Source organism: Lithobates pipiens, unplaced genomic scaffold (assembly GCF_037356315.1).
Source record: "Lithobates pipiens isolate NorthernLeopardFrog02 unplaced genomic scaffold, aLitPip1_a1.2 Scaffold_27, whole genome shotgun sequence".
NCBI classification, from domain to species: Eukaryota; Metazoa; Chordata; class Amphibia; order Anura; family Ranidae; genus Lithobates; species Lithobates pipiens.
The window spans coordinates 52,183,674-52,200,536 of NW_027507788.1; the positions used below are offsets into that span (position 1 = coordinate 52,183,674).

Below are 16,863 nucleotides of genomic sequence, written 5' to 3' on the forward strand. Positions count from 1 at the left end.
AATGTTCCACCAATCCTATATTCTTATGTCTCGCACTCCATTGCATCCCATCTGCAGCAGTGCCGCTTTATTTTCTTCTTATAGGAGACTCAGAGAGGTGGAGACTATGGCTCCTTCTGCTGTCAGTCAAATCCTGTAGGGAGGGTGCAGGGGGAGTGGCTTGTCAGCACCGTGTGTGTCTACGGATGCACACAGCCTGGCTGAGGTGCGTATCCACAGGGGTGCCCCTTTAGCACCTGGGTTGCTGAGGGGGGGACCGCCTAAGACAAATAACAGGGGGCTTGACTGAGCCATGCTGTGTGTGTCTATAGAGGCACACAGCATGACTTGGGAGCACATGCGCACAGGTACCACATAGCACATATCCCCGCTATAGAGAAACCAGCAAAGATTAGTGAAGAGGACCAGAGGGGAACTCCAGAAAAGGTAAGTGTCAGCTCTTTGCAATACTTTTTTTTTTATTTAACTGTGGCTTTAACATCTATAGTAGTCTAAATTAAAAACCCTGCCTACCTTAATGTATTTCCTGCATTAAGTTAAAAAAAAAAAAAACCCTCCCTACAGTGAGGGAAAAAAGTATTTGATCCCCTGCCGATTTTGTACATTTGCCCACTGACAAAGAAATGATCAGTCGATCATTTCAATGGTAGGTTTATTTTAACAGTGAGACAGAACAGCAAAATTATCCAGAAAAACGCATTTCAGAAAAAAAGTTATCAATTCATTTGGATTTTATCCTATATACAAGTAACAAGCTGAGATTAGGAGCACTCTTAAAGCTTGGTGAGAGGGTGACAACAATTGGTGCGATTATCCGCAAATGGAAGAAACACAAAATAACTGTCAATCTCCCTCGGTCTGGGGCTCCATACAATATCTCACCTCGTGAAGTTTCAATGATCATGAGAACGGTGAGGAATCAGCCCAGAACTACATTGAGAATCTGGTCAATGATCTCAAGGCAGCTGGGACCATAGTCACCAAGAAAACAATTGGTAACACACGCTGTGAAGGACTAAAATCCTGCAGCGTTCGCAAGGTCCCCCTGCTCAAGAAAGCACATGTACAGGCCCGTCTGAAGTTTACCAATGAACATCTGAATGAATCAAAGGAGAAATGGGTGAAAGTGTTGTGGTCAGAGGAGACCAAAATCAAGGTCTTTGACATCAACTCAATTTGCTGTGTTTGGAGGAGGAGGAGGAATGCTGCCTATGACCCCAAGAACCCCATCCCCACCATCAAGCATGGAGGTGGAAACATTATGCTTTGGTGGTATCCTTCTGCTAAGGGGATGGGACAACCTCACTGTATCAAAAGGGACAATGAACGGGGCCATCTACTGTCAAATCATGGGTGAGAACCTCCTTCCCTCAGCCAAGGTATTGGAAATGGGTCAGGATGGGTATTCCAGCATGAATGACCCAAAACACACGGCCAAGGTAACAAAGGAGTGGCTCAAGAAGCGCATTAAGGTTCTAGAGTAGCTGACCTAGTCTCCAGACCTTAATCCCATATAAATTATGTGGAGGGAGCTGAAGGTTCGAGTTACCAAATGTCAGCCTCAAAACTTTAAAAGGGGCTGACATTTGTTTTTCTTTTAACATATCATACTTACCTCCACTGTGGCGGTCATTTTGCTCAGTGTGGCCCAGACCATCGTCTTCTGGGGTCCCCCAACAGCGCTTGCAGCTACTCCTCGCATCAGTAAATCCCACCAGGAGAAGCGCTCTCCCTGGGGGTTACCTTGCAGGCGCGCTCCGAGTCCAGCACTTGCGTCTATAGACACAGAATGCCGGACTTGGCCCTGCATCACTGGATTTGATTGAAAGCAGTGGGAGCCAACGGCTGCGCTGCCATCAATCTATCCAATAAAGAGACAAGAACCCCCGGGCAGAGAGGTACAGCGCTCGTCTTCACTGAGGGAACGAACGGGCTCAGTTGAGTCAGTGCCAGAAGATTTTTCACCTTTAACCCCTTTAATGACTTGGAGAGGATCTAAAAAGAGGAAAATAAACCTGCCATTAAAATTAGAGACTGATAGTTTCTTTGCCAGTGGGCAAATGTACAAAATCAGCAGAGGATCAAACACTTTTTTCCCCCTCACTGTACCCGTTCTACCCCCCCATCTTTAAACACCTACCGACTCTTCTTACCTTCTTACTCTTCTAGTGCAGTCCCAGCTATAGTAGTGCTCATCGCTCTTCCTCATCTCACTCAGAGCAGTGGAAGCCATAGGCTTCTGCTACTGTTAGTCAAATTCCTGTGAGGAGGGAGCAGGGGACGTGACTTGCCAATGTGTGTGCCTATGAATGCATACAGCCCGGTTCAGGAGTGCGCCCGCACAGGTGCCCCCTTAGCACTTAGCTTGCTGGGGTGGAATTTCAAAAGAAAGAAGAGGACAACCAAAAGAGGAGATAAGGGACCGGGATGAAAAAAAAAGGCCTTTCACTGTATTTCTAGTTCAGGGTTTAACAATTGGATCACCAGAAGTGGGTAAAAATAAAAAAATACAGCTCTGACTGTTATAGCCACCCCATCTCCAGCTCTATCCAGTGCAGATTCTGCAATCCACTGATGTGCAGTGACACCTTTTTTCTGGGTCGCATGACATCCAGCACCATTAAAGGCATATCCTGTAAGCCCAAAGTGTCAGGGCTAATGCAGATTAGACTCCCTAAAGCAGGGGTCTCAAACTGGTTGCCCTCCAGCTGTTGCAAAACTACAAGTCCCATCATGCCTCTGCCTGTGGGAGTCATGCTTGTAACTGTCAGCCTTGCAATGCCTCATGGGACTTGTAGTTTTGCAACAGCTGGAGGGCCGCCAGTTTGAGACCCCTGCCCTAAAGTGAGCCTAAAACATTACTTCGGCTGCACTGAAATGCCAAACTGTGCTGTCATTTCTTCTAGAGTTCTCCCTTGCTGGACTACACAATGCTTCTCCCTCTCCTCATCTCTGTAATGTAGAGGGAGGTGTTTTGTAGTGCAACAGGAGAGAACTCCGTTAGGGCAGACAATACTGTTTGCAATTGGTAGCATTGTCAGCTACCAATTGCAACAAAATTCTGTACTTGCAATTTTCAAGCGATAAAACATGGGCAGCCGTGTATGTATTTAAGAGATGTATTACGTTTGTTTTAATTATTTTCCAAGGCATACATGACAAAGGATTTCTCAGCGCACCGTTTTAAATAAAAAGGGACTGCACAGCAGAAGCTGCCCCCTCGAAGGCACAAATTGACTGAAACGTTGGCACAAGTGGATTATTAGGGAATGAGTAACTATGATGAGTAAATGTGTGTGTAAAATTAACTTTGATCTGATGAGGTCTGTAAACAGCAGGTGGAAGTCAGAAGAAAGGGTGCCTAAAGATCCATCTGCTACATAATATTTTACAGTATATGCAATGTATAACACACAAGCTTTATATATGCCGTAAATAAATTGGTTAACACTCCCCTCCATCAGCCCTTATATTAGTTTCCATTTGCACGATGGTACAAATGCTATGTAAAAAATCTCATGCAATGCAAAAAAAGAAATCTGTACAAATATTAGGTGTATTTAAAGTGGAGGACCACTCAAAAAAAAAAAAAAAAAAATGCCTAAAAATAATCCTAAAAAATTGAAGGGAATTATTTTTTGCTTTAATTTAGCAGAAATGCCTGTTGCTAGGCAGATCGTCCTAGTCTGCCTCTTCCTATTCCGCAGTGATCTTCGGTCTTCTCCTCACGCCATCTTCTAGTGAATGGGGCACGGCGTGTTCTGGGAACTGTGTGTGTCCCAGAACACAGTGTGCCCCATTCACAAAGCTTTTTTACTCTTCTTCCAATTTCCAGGTTACAATGCTAACTCTAGAGGTTTAATCCCCGACTCAGAACATGCATGTAGATAAGCAGGCCCAACGTTCTCAATCTGCACACTTGTTTTGGGTCAGTAACCCAAAGTATTAAAGCCAGTGTGTGAGCCCAACAGCCAAGCAACTGGTATGTCAGAAAGCAGTTAGCAATGGCACCCCCACCCCCCATATTTTCCTCTTGTATAGTAATCATATTTGCTACATCCGGTAAATAAAAATCTGCATTGGTTAGCACACACTTATCTGTGAATAATGGTAAAAAATACAGCTTTGCATATATATTATTATATCTAACACATTAAACACATTTATGTTAGATTGTGTGCACTATTTTAATTCAATTGCTGTGTGTTAAAAAGGCATAGACCTTAACGCAGAATTACAAGAAATATACTGACACAAAAGACAGCTCTTAATACAGCTCTGCTAGAATTGTCGTCATAGTGTAGCATTAGCACGTCACACAATTCCTTCCGTCTTCAAATACACATTTTGAAGGAAATCTGAAAATGCAGCAATGGATGGTGGAAAGGTAAAGACATGCATCTTAGATGATATGATGCATCTAATGAGTTACAGTAAAGCAAGTTGGATGGATGGCAATGGCAATGATGCAATGGATCACCTTCACTGCGTAGTCAAGGGTCCAATCACACGAAGATTAAAGCACAGGTCAGCACCTACTAACACAGACACAATACGACATCTAGACACACAGGGTCACATACCAGAGCTTTGAAGTTGCTCATAGAAAGGATCAGGTAAGGCAAAGTTTTCTGAGGACCCATGCAGACTGGAACTTCTCCCTGACAGAGACAAGATAGACAGTAAACTGTCTGCAGATGTGTACACAGCATACCTTCTGGCCTCCTCCTGACATCCAGCTACACACAGCTTCGGTCACAAAGACGTTTCTGCAGAGCCTGCTCACATATTCATCATCAACCTGTTGTGTATTGAGGTAAATAGCTCCATAACCTGCAATCAGACACAATTACTCACCCCTCACTGTGCCCTATTGTCCTAACGTTCTTCAAGTTACCTTTCATGTTGTTTGCTGGAAGCAGCGGCAGCCCATTAAACCCACATACGGAGCAGGCTAGCAGCTTTATGTTTGAGTTGTTAGAAATTAAAGTGTCCGCACTTTTTTTTACCTTGATGGGTCTAAATGGGTCCTTATTTTTAAGACACGTCTACAAAGAGCCCATGATATTAACTTGTGTGCATGTCATGTGAATTATTCCTTATATGCCTTGTAGACCATGCAATTATTGTTACTATACAAATACCTTTTAATAGCACAATATCTACATTTTAAGTGTACAAACTGCCTATAACTGATACAACATCAGGTTATTTTAAAGGTAAAGTAAACCTCTGATCTGCCAATTTAAAAGGTAAAGACATGAGCTTGGATTCCTCCATTCCTAGCAGATCATGACACTGACCAGCACCAGGTGGTGGTATTTCTTAGTATGGAGGAGAAGAACATGACCCCCTTTATGTGACATTGTGGTCATCCTGGGGGCACATAGCGTCATGTAAGTTACACGGTGACTTGTAGCATACACAGAGCTTTCCTTTCACTCCCAGCAGCTGAACAAAGCAATAGGCCTTTATTAATGCAGAAATGTAAATCCATATATTTATAGAGCAAACACTTGAAAATAATGTTGTAAACACCTTGTTCTATCATTAGTTGGGTCACATGACCACATTCCCCATTTGAAGCTCAGTATGTCTAAGCATTGCTTAACCACTTAAACCCCCTTCCTGCCCAGACCAATTTTCGGCTTTCAGCACGGTCACTCTTTGAATGACAATTGCGCGGTCATGCTACAGTTTACCCACATGAAATTATTATTTTTTTCACACAGATAGAGCTTTCTTGTGGTGGCCTTTAATTGCTGCTGTTTTTTTTTTTTTTTTTCTAAATTATAGTTTTTCTAAATTTTATAACAAACGGTAATTTTTCTCCTTCACTGATGTACGCCAATGAGGCTGCACTGATGGACACTGATGAGGTGCCACTGATGGGCACTGAAAGGTGGCACTGAAACACTGACAAGGTGGCATTAATGGGCACTGATGGGTACTGGTAGGTGACACTGATAGGAAGCACTGATCATTAGACACTGGTGGGCATTGCAGGGTGGCACTGTGGGAAATGGCAGGTTGTAGTGGCGGGCACAGTCATGGCTTTCTGAGTAAGGGACTGATGTCCCTCTGACAGAAGCCAGTGATCCGCTTTTTCCCCCCTCACGCTGACAGCATGAGGAAAAAAAAAATTCAGTTTACTGAGCTTCTGTTTACATCACGTGATCAGCTGTCATTGGCTGATAGGTGATCACGTGGTAAGAGGCCAGGATCGGGCAGACTGTGCTTGCCCGGGAGGACATCCATGGGCGCCCTCCCCGCAGTTAAGGCCAGTGCTGCAGCTGTCTTTCAGCTATAGTGCAGATGGCAAGTAATTAAAAGGCAAGTTCACCTTTTGTAGGCAAAAAAAAAATGTGCATTTGTTTTTGTTTTTTTACGGAACCTGCAGAGCTTTGCGCCCGCGTTCAGCAGGCTGCTGCTGCAATGTCAGGCTTCTGCTGACTCTGAGGAAAGTTGTCTACCTGTACCTCCAATACAGGCAAGTATTTGAGAGCAGGATGATCAATGAACTACTAGGACGCTCACCAGCACCCTTATAGTTCATTGCAATCTACAAGCCATCAGCCACAATGACGGTACTTGTAATCTATTCATTCACAGGAAACAGTGTCTGATGTGGCTGTGTGGACGGAGCCCGGCATGGCCACACTATTTTGACATAGTGATAGTGGGTTCACGGAATGCCGCTGCTATGTAGAAGATGCAGATGCTGGAACATGTTACACAATAAAAACGAGTGGAACATGCAGCATGATCTGAAGCTGAACTTATCCCATAACTGACAGCACACTCCACTCTACATGGCCAGGGGAGGGCATGAAAAAGCTGAAGTGACGTCACAATGTGACGCACTGCAACTTAGCCCAGGCCCTGTCCATGATGAAATGAAAAGGAAATTCATGGTCAGTAAATCAAAGATAAGCTGTAGCTAAAAAAGGAATACATGGCTTATTTGCTAAAAGAAGGGACGCATGTGCACTGTGGTGGCACTACAGAGGTTCTATGAGCCCACAAACTGTTGCCATCAAGAAGAACGAACTACAAGTGACTTACAGGATCAAAAGGGAATTTCTTTAAGAGAAAAAGACACAGAGATCATGAAAACAATTAGGAAGGTTGTATTTGTTTAAACTTTAATCATATTCTATTGCTCTATAAGGGCAATGCACAGGTTCACTTTAATCTGTTAATGATTTCTCTTTGTTCATATACCTGCTGATCTCCTGCAGCCTCTTTGTAGACACTTCTCAACTACATGCCAGTCACTCAAGACTTTTGATATTAAAAGATTAAGACCCCTTTCACACTGGGACCATGGGTGTGTTAGTGCTAAACCTAGTTTTATCATTGGGGTTTTCGGCCACTAGCGGGGTGCTCTTAACCCCAAAGAAAGGGTTAAAGGTGCCCGTGTTGCGGCGCTTCCAAATGGCTTTTCAGGCACTTAGGAATCGCCGGCCATTCATTTCAATGGGCAGGGTGTTTTGTGAGTTCAAAATACAGTGCTCCCAAAGATGCCGCTTGCAGACTCCCACAAGCACACCGCCCCCAACGTGAAAAGCTACACTGAAATAAATGGGAGGCCGTTTACAGGCGTGAAGGGCTATTTCTAGAGCTAAAATGCCTGAAAACCGCCTCAGTGTAAAGGGGTTAAAAATTCAAGTTAGACTTGCTGGTAACTTGTTTTCCAGGAGTCTTTCAGGACAGCACAAGAGTGGCTCCTCCCACTTGCCAACAGGAAACACCCCTTTCACCGAACTTTAAAAAGGAGGCTCCTTCCCACATGGTAGTAGTAGTAGTAGTAGTAGTAGTAGTAGTAGTAGTAAACCTCCGACCCAAAGCTGGAACACAATCATAGTCATAAAATAAAAAAGAACAGGGTGGGTTGTTGCTGTTCTGAAAGACTCCTGGAAATCAAGTTACCAGTAAGTCCAACTTGAATTTTCCCTAATCGTCTTTCAGGACAGCACCTGGAGAGAGGATAAACGAGACTTACCAACTAGGGAGGGACCACAGCCTGCAGGACCTTTCTGCCAAAAGCCCAATTCACCTGCTGACAGAAGATCCAGTCTGTAATGACGGACAAACGTTAAAGTAACTTGACCAAGTAGCCACCTTACAAATTTGATCTGGGATGGCACCAGCTTTTTCTGCCCATACAGTGGCTTGAGCCCTTGTAGAGCAGCTTTGAATTCCCAGCGGGAGAGAGAGTCCCATCTGAGAGAAGGCTACCAAAATAGCGGATTTAAGCCATCTAACAACTGACCTCTTTAATGCTCGGTGGCCCTTTTTGTTTCCAGAAAATAGAACAAATAACGAGTCAGGGGACATGAAATCTTTTGTTACTTCCAGGTAACATAATAGGGTTTGTCTCACATCCAGGTTTTGAAACTGACCTTCTCTTTCCCCTGAAGGGTTTGAGCAGAACCAGTCGCAGGAGATCATCACTACATTTGGCAAAAATCCTGGATCTGTCTTAAAGGGTTGGTTAACCCTTCTATACAAGTCTATGCCAGCCCCTCTATTAGAGGCTGGCATAGCACACTGGGTCATTCGTTGTGTAAAAAAAAAAAAAAAAAACAAGCGCTGCAAACACCCAATATCAGCTGTCTTCAGGCCAGTCACATCACTTGTCACCACTTTCCAACTCCAATACATTGCTTCTGAGGGAAGGGCTCTGACATCAGCCGGGGAGATCATGTGGCCACTCGTCTCCTCCGCAAAAGCAATGCATCGTCGCTGTAAAGTGGCTGCGAGTCACATGACTGACCTGAAGACAGCTGAAATTAGGTATTTACAGTGCTTGTTTTTTAAAACAAATGACAGAGGCTGGCAGTAACAATTTTCCTAATTTATTTTACAGGAATAGCGGGCAGGTGGGGGTTCAGCCTATCACAGAGGGAAGCACTTTGACCATGGTCTGTTTAGAGAGGGCATTCAGGAAGTGGTAGGTTTAGTTTTTTTTTTTTTTTTTTTACAGTTTAGAGGGGGCAGATTATATAGCACAAGCACTGTGCCATGTAATCTTCTTTAAGGGATCAGAATCTATTTTTTTTTTGGGGGGGGGGGGGGGGTAAGTACAATCCTATCTGGATAAATGGACAAAAAGGTTCTTAACCGATGGCGTGTGTGCAGTTCACCGATTCTTCTTGTAGATGTGATTGCAACTAGAAATACAGTGCTGAATGTCTTTTTTTTTTAAAGAGACTGCTTGTTGTGGTTCAAGTTGATCCTTTGTGAGGGCTTGCAGAACCATTGAGAGGTCCCATTGGGGAAAATGCTTAGCCGGAGCTGGTCTAGATCTGGTAAGTGCCTTGAAAAATCTTGTGACCAAAGTTTCTGAAGAAATTGGTCTCTCCAGGAAAACCCCCAATGCGGCCACTTGCACTTTAAGAGTGCTGATTGCAAGACCCTTGTCTGCACCCTTTTGTAATAACTCTAATACTAAAAATGTTTTCTACAGCTCTATTTGCTGAACGACACCAAGAACTGTAGATCTTCCACAGCATAAAGAGCTCTAGTTACTTTTTTCCTACTGGAAAGTAAAGTGGTTATTAAAGTGGTTGTAAACCCTTACAAACCACTTTGACCTACAGGTAAGCTAGATTAAGGCTTACCTGTAGGTCCAAGAAATATCTCCTAAACCTATATGGTTTAGGAGATATTTGCCCAAAGACAGGCACCGCTGTCTACGGATGGGTCAAATGACGCCTGTCAAATTTGGATGGGTCGCCAAATCTGATGAAATACCTGCTCTGTGAAATGTGCGATATTGTCACAGAATTCAAGAAAGTAAATGCGTAGGATTACAAACGTTAAAACCATTCAGATTAATAGGACTAGACTGGAAATAATTGAAATATATGGAAATGATCATATAAGTTTACGTCACACAGGTGCACTTTACCATTAGAGCGTTTAGAGAAAAAAAAAATATCTATTTTATATTTCACATAGCCTATTTATTTTTTTCCAATAAAGTACATATTCTCTTGTTTATATCTTCTAGTCTGTTAATTACAAAATCCTCTCCTTCCCTTCCCTTTTCTTCCATGCCATATCCTTAATCTCAGTGGTCAATGCACAGCGTCGTCCACATTTTTTAATTTTACAGCCTCCCTCCTGCTTGTGGCTATTTCCTTTCTCCATCTCCCCATCTGTTCCTCCATTACTCCCCAGTGTTCCCTAACGGGTTGTATATAGAGTGCGGTGAGAGGGTAATGGCGTGGTCGTTCCTGCAACGTTGATGTTACATATTACATATACGATTTGCTGTGCTAATAACTCCCGTTACCGCTGGAATCATCCTAATTAGTAAAGTAAACTGGCTGCCCAGCCTGGATATCAGAATGCTCGTGTACAGAGGCTCTGGTGGGAACGCGCTGCTCGCGTATTCCCAGCCAGGAGATTAAATACGACGCACACTGACCTGCCAAGCAAAGGAGCTGGCACCGGGGCACAAGCTATTGGCAGCAGGATCTGCTTAATAGTGTGTAGGTATGCGGGGCAGGTGCGATCTCACATCTGACATGGATAATGCAAACAAAAGAAAGGAGCGCACGAGTCTGGAGGAACGGAGTGCATAGACATGCAGAAAAATAAGTCAATTATATTTGCCAAAATGATTTAAAATGATACAGAATTCTGTACATCACACTTTTTTTTTTTTTTTACTGTAAGGACTTCTCTATTTAAAAAGTAGCAGAAAGCATATATTTATCACAAATGTAAAAGCAGCACATAACATTAAGGGATATGACTGCTGTATATAATGTTGTAGCTTATAATTACTGTGGCAGCACCCACTATATTATGACAGTCACTGATGCCAGCTTTCAGAATACAAAAGCCTCAGCGGGAGATTCGTCCATCTTTGTTGTTTAGCATCAATGAAAGAATATGATCTTTTTTTTTTCTGTTCAACCTAGAGGCTGAATGAAAAAAAAAAACAATCAGTTTAGGCCCTTTCACAGGGGTGGACTGTTTGGGTCCGTGTGTCAGTTTTTCAGGCGGAACCCAATCGGACCCTTCAGTCTCCTCTATGGAGCAGCGGCTGGCAACGGACACGTTCATCGACACCCACTGACATCTGATCTGATCCGGTTCACTAAAGACAGACAAATGGGGATCCGTTCCCCATCCATCTGGTGGATCGGATCAGATCAGATGGCAATCGACAGACAGTCCGTTTACATCCGATCACCCATAGAGAAGAGCGGGATGTGCCTGTCCGTTCTGCATCAGCAAAGTGAACAATGACAAGCCACCCGCATGCTCAGCGGGGATCAGCAGACTCAAATGGGGCCTTAGTGTATGGCCAGCTCAACTCTTCTTATGTTTGGCTTTGGATACACTTAAGATAAAACAGGCTTGAGATGGATGAGGATTTGTAAACTCGCAATACTGCAAGTGAAAACTTAACAAAACTTTGTCAACATCTTCAAAAATTCTTCTTTCCAGCAAGTTTCAAAATTCACACACTTTTGCGGCACTGCGGTCATGCACGTGTCAATAATATTTCTTGGTTCAGTTTACCGTTACCTCTCTGCCTATAGCCTGCTCATTGGACAATAAATCAGCGCTCTCACCTCAGTCCAATCAACAAGGCAATGGCGAGCCGTAAAGCTGAACCCAAAATAGAAAAGTAATTGCCCAGGTCGTGCAGTGTGGCAGGCACACAAGAATTATATATGTCTGGCCAAACAGAAATACAAACCTGTGCTATTAAGCTATGGCCATTTGCCTAGAGTTCAATTTGACCTTGTAGGTGTCGCCAGAAGTTTAAATAGTGTTTAAAGCCATTTAAATACACCAGAAGACGGGTCTAATACAGAAAGAAGTAGTAAAAGAGGGAAAAAAAAATAAATAAATAAAAGAACGCGCTAGTTTTTATTATGCAGACATCAGGGAAATAATTGAATCTAATGTATGCCATACTTTCTGAAACCTCACTGTACAAATCTAGCTTTCATTGTCATGCCAAGCCAAATTAGCCGTTACGGCCATTGTCCAACTTTTACCATTGAATTTTTATTTTATTTTTTTTTTTTTTATATCAGACAATCTTGCCCATGCAATTGCATGAACAGCTAGAGCACAATCAGTAGTGCGGGATACCACTGGCCTAAATACAAATATAATGGAAACTACAAAGGAATCCATTATGGTAAGAACCAAAAACCGACCAATACAAGCAGAAGCTGCTTCAAGAAGAACTATATGGAAATGAAATGTTGAAGGAAATTTCAAAGAAAAATAAAAAATAAAAACCTTTAAACAAAACAAGAAGAGAAGAGAAAAAAATAAAATAAAAAAAGAGAAATGTCTAGTCCTTAAGAGATCGCACGCGAAATATCCAGCCCTAACATTGGGTGTTATTAACCCATCTATCAGTAAAACTAAAATGAAATAAACCAATATTTTACATAATATCAATATGGTGAACACATATCAATATTAAGGCTTGTTTACACTGGAGAAGGGGGCAGCTTCAGGGAGTTGGGTATTAAACCCTCGGTTTTCCAACATCCTGAGCGCCAAAGCCACAAGATAACATGGACAGCAGCCATTTTAGTATACAATGGTGTGTCATAATGTATACAACAGGTCACGTTTGGCAGGCAGTACCACCTCCAAAAGACATTCAAGTGAACGAGGCCATGCCACAACTGCAAGCCAAATGCAGCACAGTATTTCAATAGAAAATTTCCATTTGGCTGAAAAAAGGGCATCATTTCTGAATGCCTGGCAGTTGCTACACTAATGATCTCTGAAAAGTGATTCACTGTAGAACACTTTTTTTTTAGAAGGGTGGAGCTGCTCATGTAAATTAGACCGTAAAGGGTTCACCTTTTCAGAACACAGAACCCCACCCACTTCCCCCCTGATTAGCTGTCAGTGCCCACGCAGTTGGTGAGTGGTCCTGCGATTTAAAATCCCTGCTCTTCTTGCCCTTCTTTCTGTAGGGTATCTGGGATGGATCAGAGCGATTATGATTGGTCAAAATGGTCACATGCTGGAGCTGACCAATCAGAATTGCTTGGATCCATCCCCAAAGCCCTACAACATGGGTGCTCAACCGGTGGCCCTCCAGCTGTTGAGAAACTATAAGTCACATGGTGCCTTGCAAGCCATTGATTGTTACAAGCATGGCAGAGGCATGATGGGACTTGTAGTTCCGCAACAGCTGGAGGGCCACAGGTTGAGCACCCATGCCCTACAGAAAGTGCTAGTGGGGATTTCAGATTCCTGGATCACTACACCAGCTGCATGAGCACTGAAAGCCCATCACCCAAGGTAAGTGTAGCAAGGACCAGCCAGGTGATAGGGAGGGTCTAAGGTGTTAAGTGTTAGTTTCTCTTTTCATTTATCGGGGGGGGGGGGACCCTTCGGGCTCCCAGATCTTTTGTTTGGAACGTTCATTGATCTCTTTGCTAATGAATCTTCAAATATGGGCCTCCTGCTACTGGGGAACCCCACTTGTTGAGAGAAGTCTTGAGAATAGAGCTACTGTGCTGTATAGCAACCTGATTGATCCATTGATAGTTACAATCCAGAGATTCAGGTCTGTGTGCTCTTTGGGATGCTCTGTTCTGGAGCAGTGTTAGGTCTGAATCTGGGCAAAGTTAAGTTACATGAAGGAATTGGTAGTAATTTACAAGATGAAAGCCAGAGAGAGGCAATAAATGAAAGCCGTGGCAAGTCTTCCTTTTAGCGAGTTCCTGTCCATGACATGGCATCCTGGACTGGGCGCACTGCCTGGAATGTGACCCTGAAAATGGCTGTTTTACCACAGAAATGTCTATAAAAAGTCTGGGAGTTTATTTTCTGAGAAAAGAAAATGTCCATTTCTGTGTTCAAACCACATACATTTGAGTTTATAAAGCGCTCCCTTCATTGCAAATATATGTCAACGTGCAGTCAGCATCCTTGCTGAACGCCAGCAGTAAGAAAAACGGATGGACTACAGCACTAGCCATCTAAAAGGATACATTAAATCAGTGACATTTCCATTTGTTTTGCTGGAGAAGGTTATAGATTTATCAAGACAGACGCAGTCAGGGACATATTTGACATATTTAGATTAATGAAAACTATAAACTTTTTTCCCCCAAATCTATTCTGTTGGGTCTAGATTAGGTCCATAACTATAGATATGGGTTACAAGTACTAAAATTAATTCGGAGCAAAATACTGTAAATATATCCCTTTTTTATTCTTTTTCGTCCTCTATTAAATATATGTAGATAACTACGTATCTATCCCTTTTTTTATTCTACTTTTTTTGTTCCCTATTAAATTATATGTAGATAAGTAAAGACACCCCATCACCAACAATTGCAGGTAATAGCATTAAAAACTAAAATTAAAAAATAATGTAACAATTTTATTCACATGTAAAGTGCCTCGAATAGCCTAGAACATGTTACTTCTTCAGGAAGAATAAATTCCCTAACACAACATACTCCTATCCTTTTCTGATTAGGTCTTATTACTGCCTGTGCTGGCCTAGCTCCTCCACCCCTCCCATCGCCCAACAAAATAAATAAATTGTCTGTAGTGTGAAGTGATTCCATTATTTCTGGAGTATTGCAGCAATGCTTGTTACGTCTTTGTAAAGTTAGTAATTGGTAAGAAAACAAGAATTTCTGAATATACCAAAAAGGAAAAAATCTTTCCAAACTACTTACTGGCAGCACTTTGCTGACATCTTAGGAGCTCTCCCTCATCGCAGATACTGAAAACATTTGAAGCCCAGGTGCCCTACAGTTGTGATAAATGTTACACTGGGGTTTGCTAGGCGGCTTCTGCAAAACGAACAAAATAAACAACCTGATAATTAGACTTCATGGGGTACAATTACCATGCCTAATCTTGTCAAGTCATCACAGCTCCTGATATTCCACATCCGAGCTGCGGATCTTCAATACTAATATGTTGTGTGATAACAGCCTGCGATGCGGTTCTGTAGGATACAGTCTTGATATGCTTTAGCAAAACCATATGGATTTGTTATGCCAACATCTTAGCCTGTTAATATCTATAGAGATACAATCAGGAGCATGCATCACGCTGCCCCTTTATTATGCATGTACCGGCTAGGATTCAGATTCCAATACACTCATCCCGGCAGACTTGCACACAGCTCAATTACGAAGGAAGGAGAAGCGGCGCAATCAGAACACATGGCAGAGCTACCTAGAACAGTGACCTTGGATTTGTCTTCAATGGCCATCACCTGTGATGAATGTAGGTGACCTCCATCTATTCTCATTCATTGCCATGTAGAACCAAAGACTATGCCCCATGTTGCAGGCAAGCCTCTGCCAACAGACAGTTTACAGTCTTAGGTGATCTAATCCAATGCTAGAACTATAAAAAAGGTCAAAGTTCCATACTTTAGACCAGGGTCCCCGTAGTGCCCCCTAGACCAGGGTCCCCGTAGTGCCCCCTAGACCAGGGTCCCCGTAGTGCCCCCACACCCATAACACAAAGGGTGTAAGCAGAGGAGTTATAGAATAATCAACTGGAGTACAGCGCAAGGACTCCTCTCCATGAATTCCCAGTGCTTGACGTGAATTAAGATGATATCCCATGACGAAGGAACGGGGACACATGAAAAAGCTTCTCTGCCACACAATAAAAGCCAATTCACACCTAAGGCCAACATTTGGTGCCAAGGCAGCTTTATTCACCTTAAACTGGTCCGAAATGATCCTCAGTGCAAGAAACACACACCTGTAGCACTTTCTGGCACACAATGCACAAAGCATTCTTTGCATCGGTTTTTGTGGGGCTCTGTAGCTGGAATGTTTTACTGGAATGTGTATTGGGGTGCCATATCAAATGAATGGCAATGCATGAAGCTACAAGATAAAGTGCATTGTTTCCTGCATGCCCTCTCAGCATAACGGGAGGCATTATACTGGAAGCTTAACTGCATCAGCCCCGCAGGATTTTCCCACGCAATGACCAGGCCATATTTTGCGATACAGTACTTCAGCGCTTTTACTGACAATTGCGCTGTGGTGCGACATTGTACACAAACAAAATGAATGTCCCTCTTTTCCCACAAATAGAGCTTTCTTATGGTGGCGTTTGATCACCTCTGCGGTTTTTATTTTTTGGGGAAAAGAAAAAAAAACAAAATTTTGAAAAAATATATATTTTTTACTTCTTACTATAATAAATATGCCCCCCAAAAATGCATCAGTTTAGGCCAATGTGCTTTTCTTCTACATATTTTTGGTAAATAAAATGTAATAAGTGTATATTGATCAGTTTGCACAAAAGTTAAAGCGTCTACAAGATAGGGGATTTATGACATTTTTACTAGTAATGGCGGTGATCTGCGATTTTTAAATGGGACTGCAACATTGTGGCGGACAGATTGGACACTTTTTTGGGACCAGATATTTATACAGCCATCGGTGCTATAAAAATGCAGTTTACTGTATAAATGTCACTAGCAGGGAAGGGGTTAACACTAGTAGCAACCAAGGGGTTAAATGTGTACCCTCATAAGTTTCTACCTGTGGGGGGATAAGACTGAATGGAGGGTGAGACATATTGCTTTTCCTGATTAGTAGAAACAGCAGATCTGTCTCTCCTTTCCTTTTAAGGAACGGTGATTTGTACACACACACACACACACACACACACAAATCCCCATTCTGGCTCTCATGCCACAATCGCATGTGGCTGGCAGACATGGCGACTGCCGTTCAGGAGAATTGGGTCCCCCGCCTTGCAGAGGGTGCATGCCTGCTATGGCTCTTAAAGGAGCCAACATACAGGTACAGCGATTCGCGGGAACGAGACTCTTTGCCGACGTAAATGCATGTGAGCTGGTCG

At 42.9% G+C, this 16,863-nt stretch overlaps 1 protein-coding gene across 7 annotated transcripts in view; it reads right to left on the reverse strand.

The window, feature by feature from the left end:
- Window positions 1–16,863, reverse strand: part of CADM1 (cell adhesion molecule 1) — a 506,083-nt gene that overhangs the window by 270,569 nt on the left and 218,651 nt on the right. For 5 of the 7 annotated variants that reach the window (XM_077456952.1, XM_077456957.1, XM_077456954.1 and 2 more), the window contains exon 2: window positions 4,584–4,661. The exons of the other annotated variants lie outside the window; for them this stretch is intronic. In XM_077456952.1, coding sequence (XP_077313078.1) covers window positions 4,584–4,661 — 78 coding nt within the window. The remainder of the gene's footprint in view (window positions 1–4,583; window positions 4,662–16,863) is intronic. 7 annotated transcript variants of the gene reach the window in all.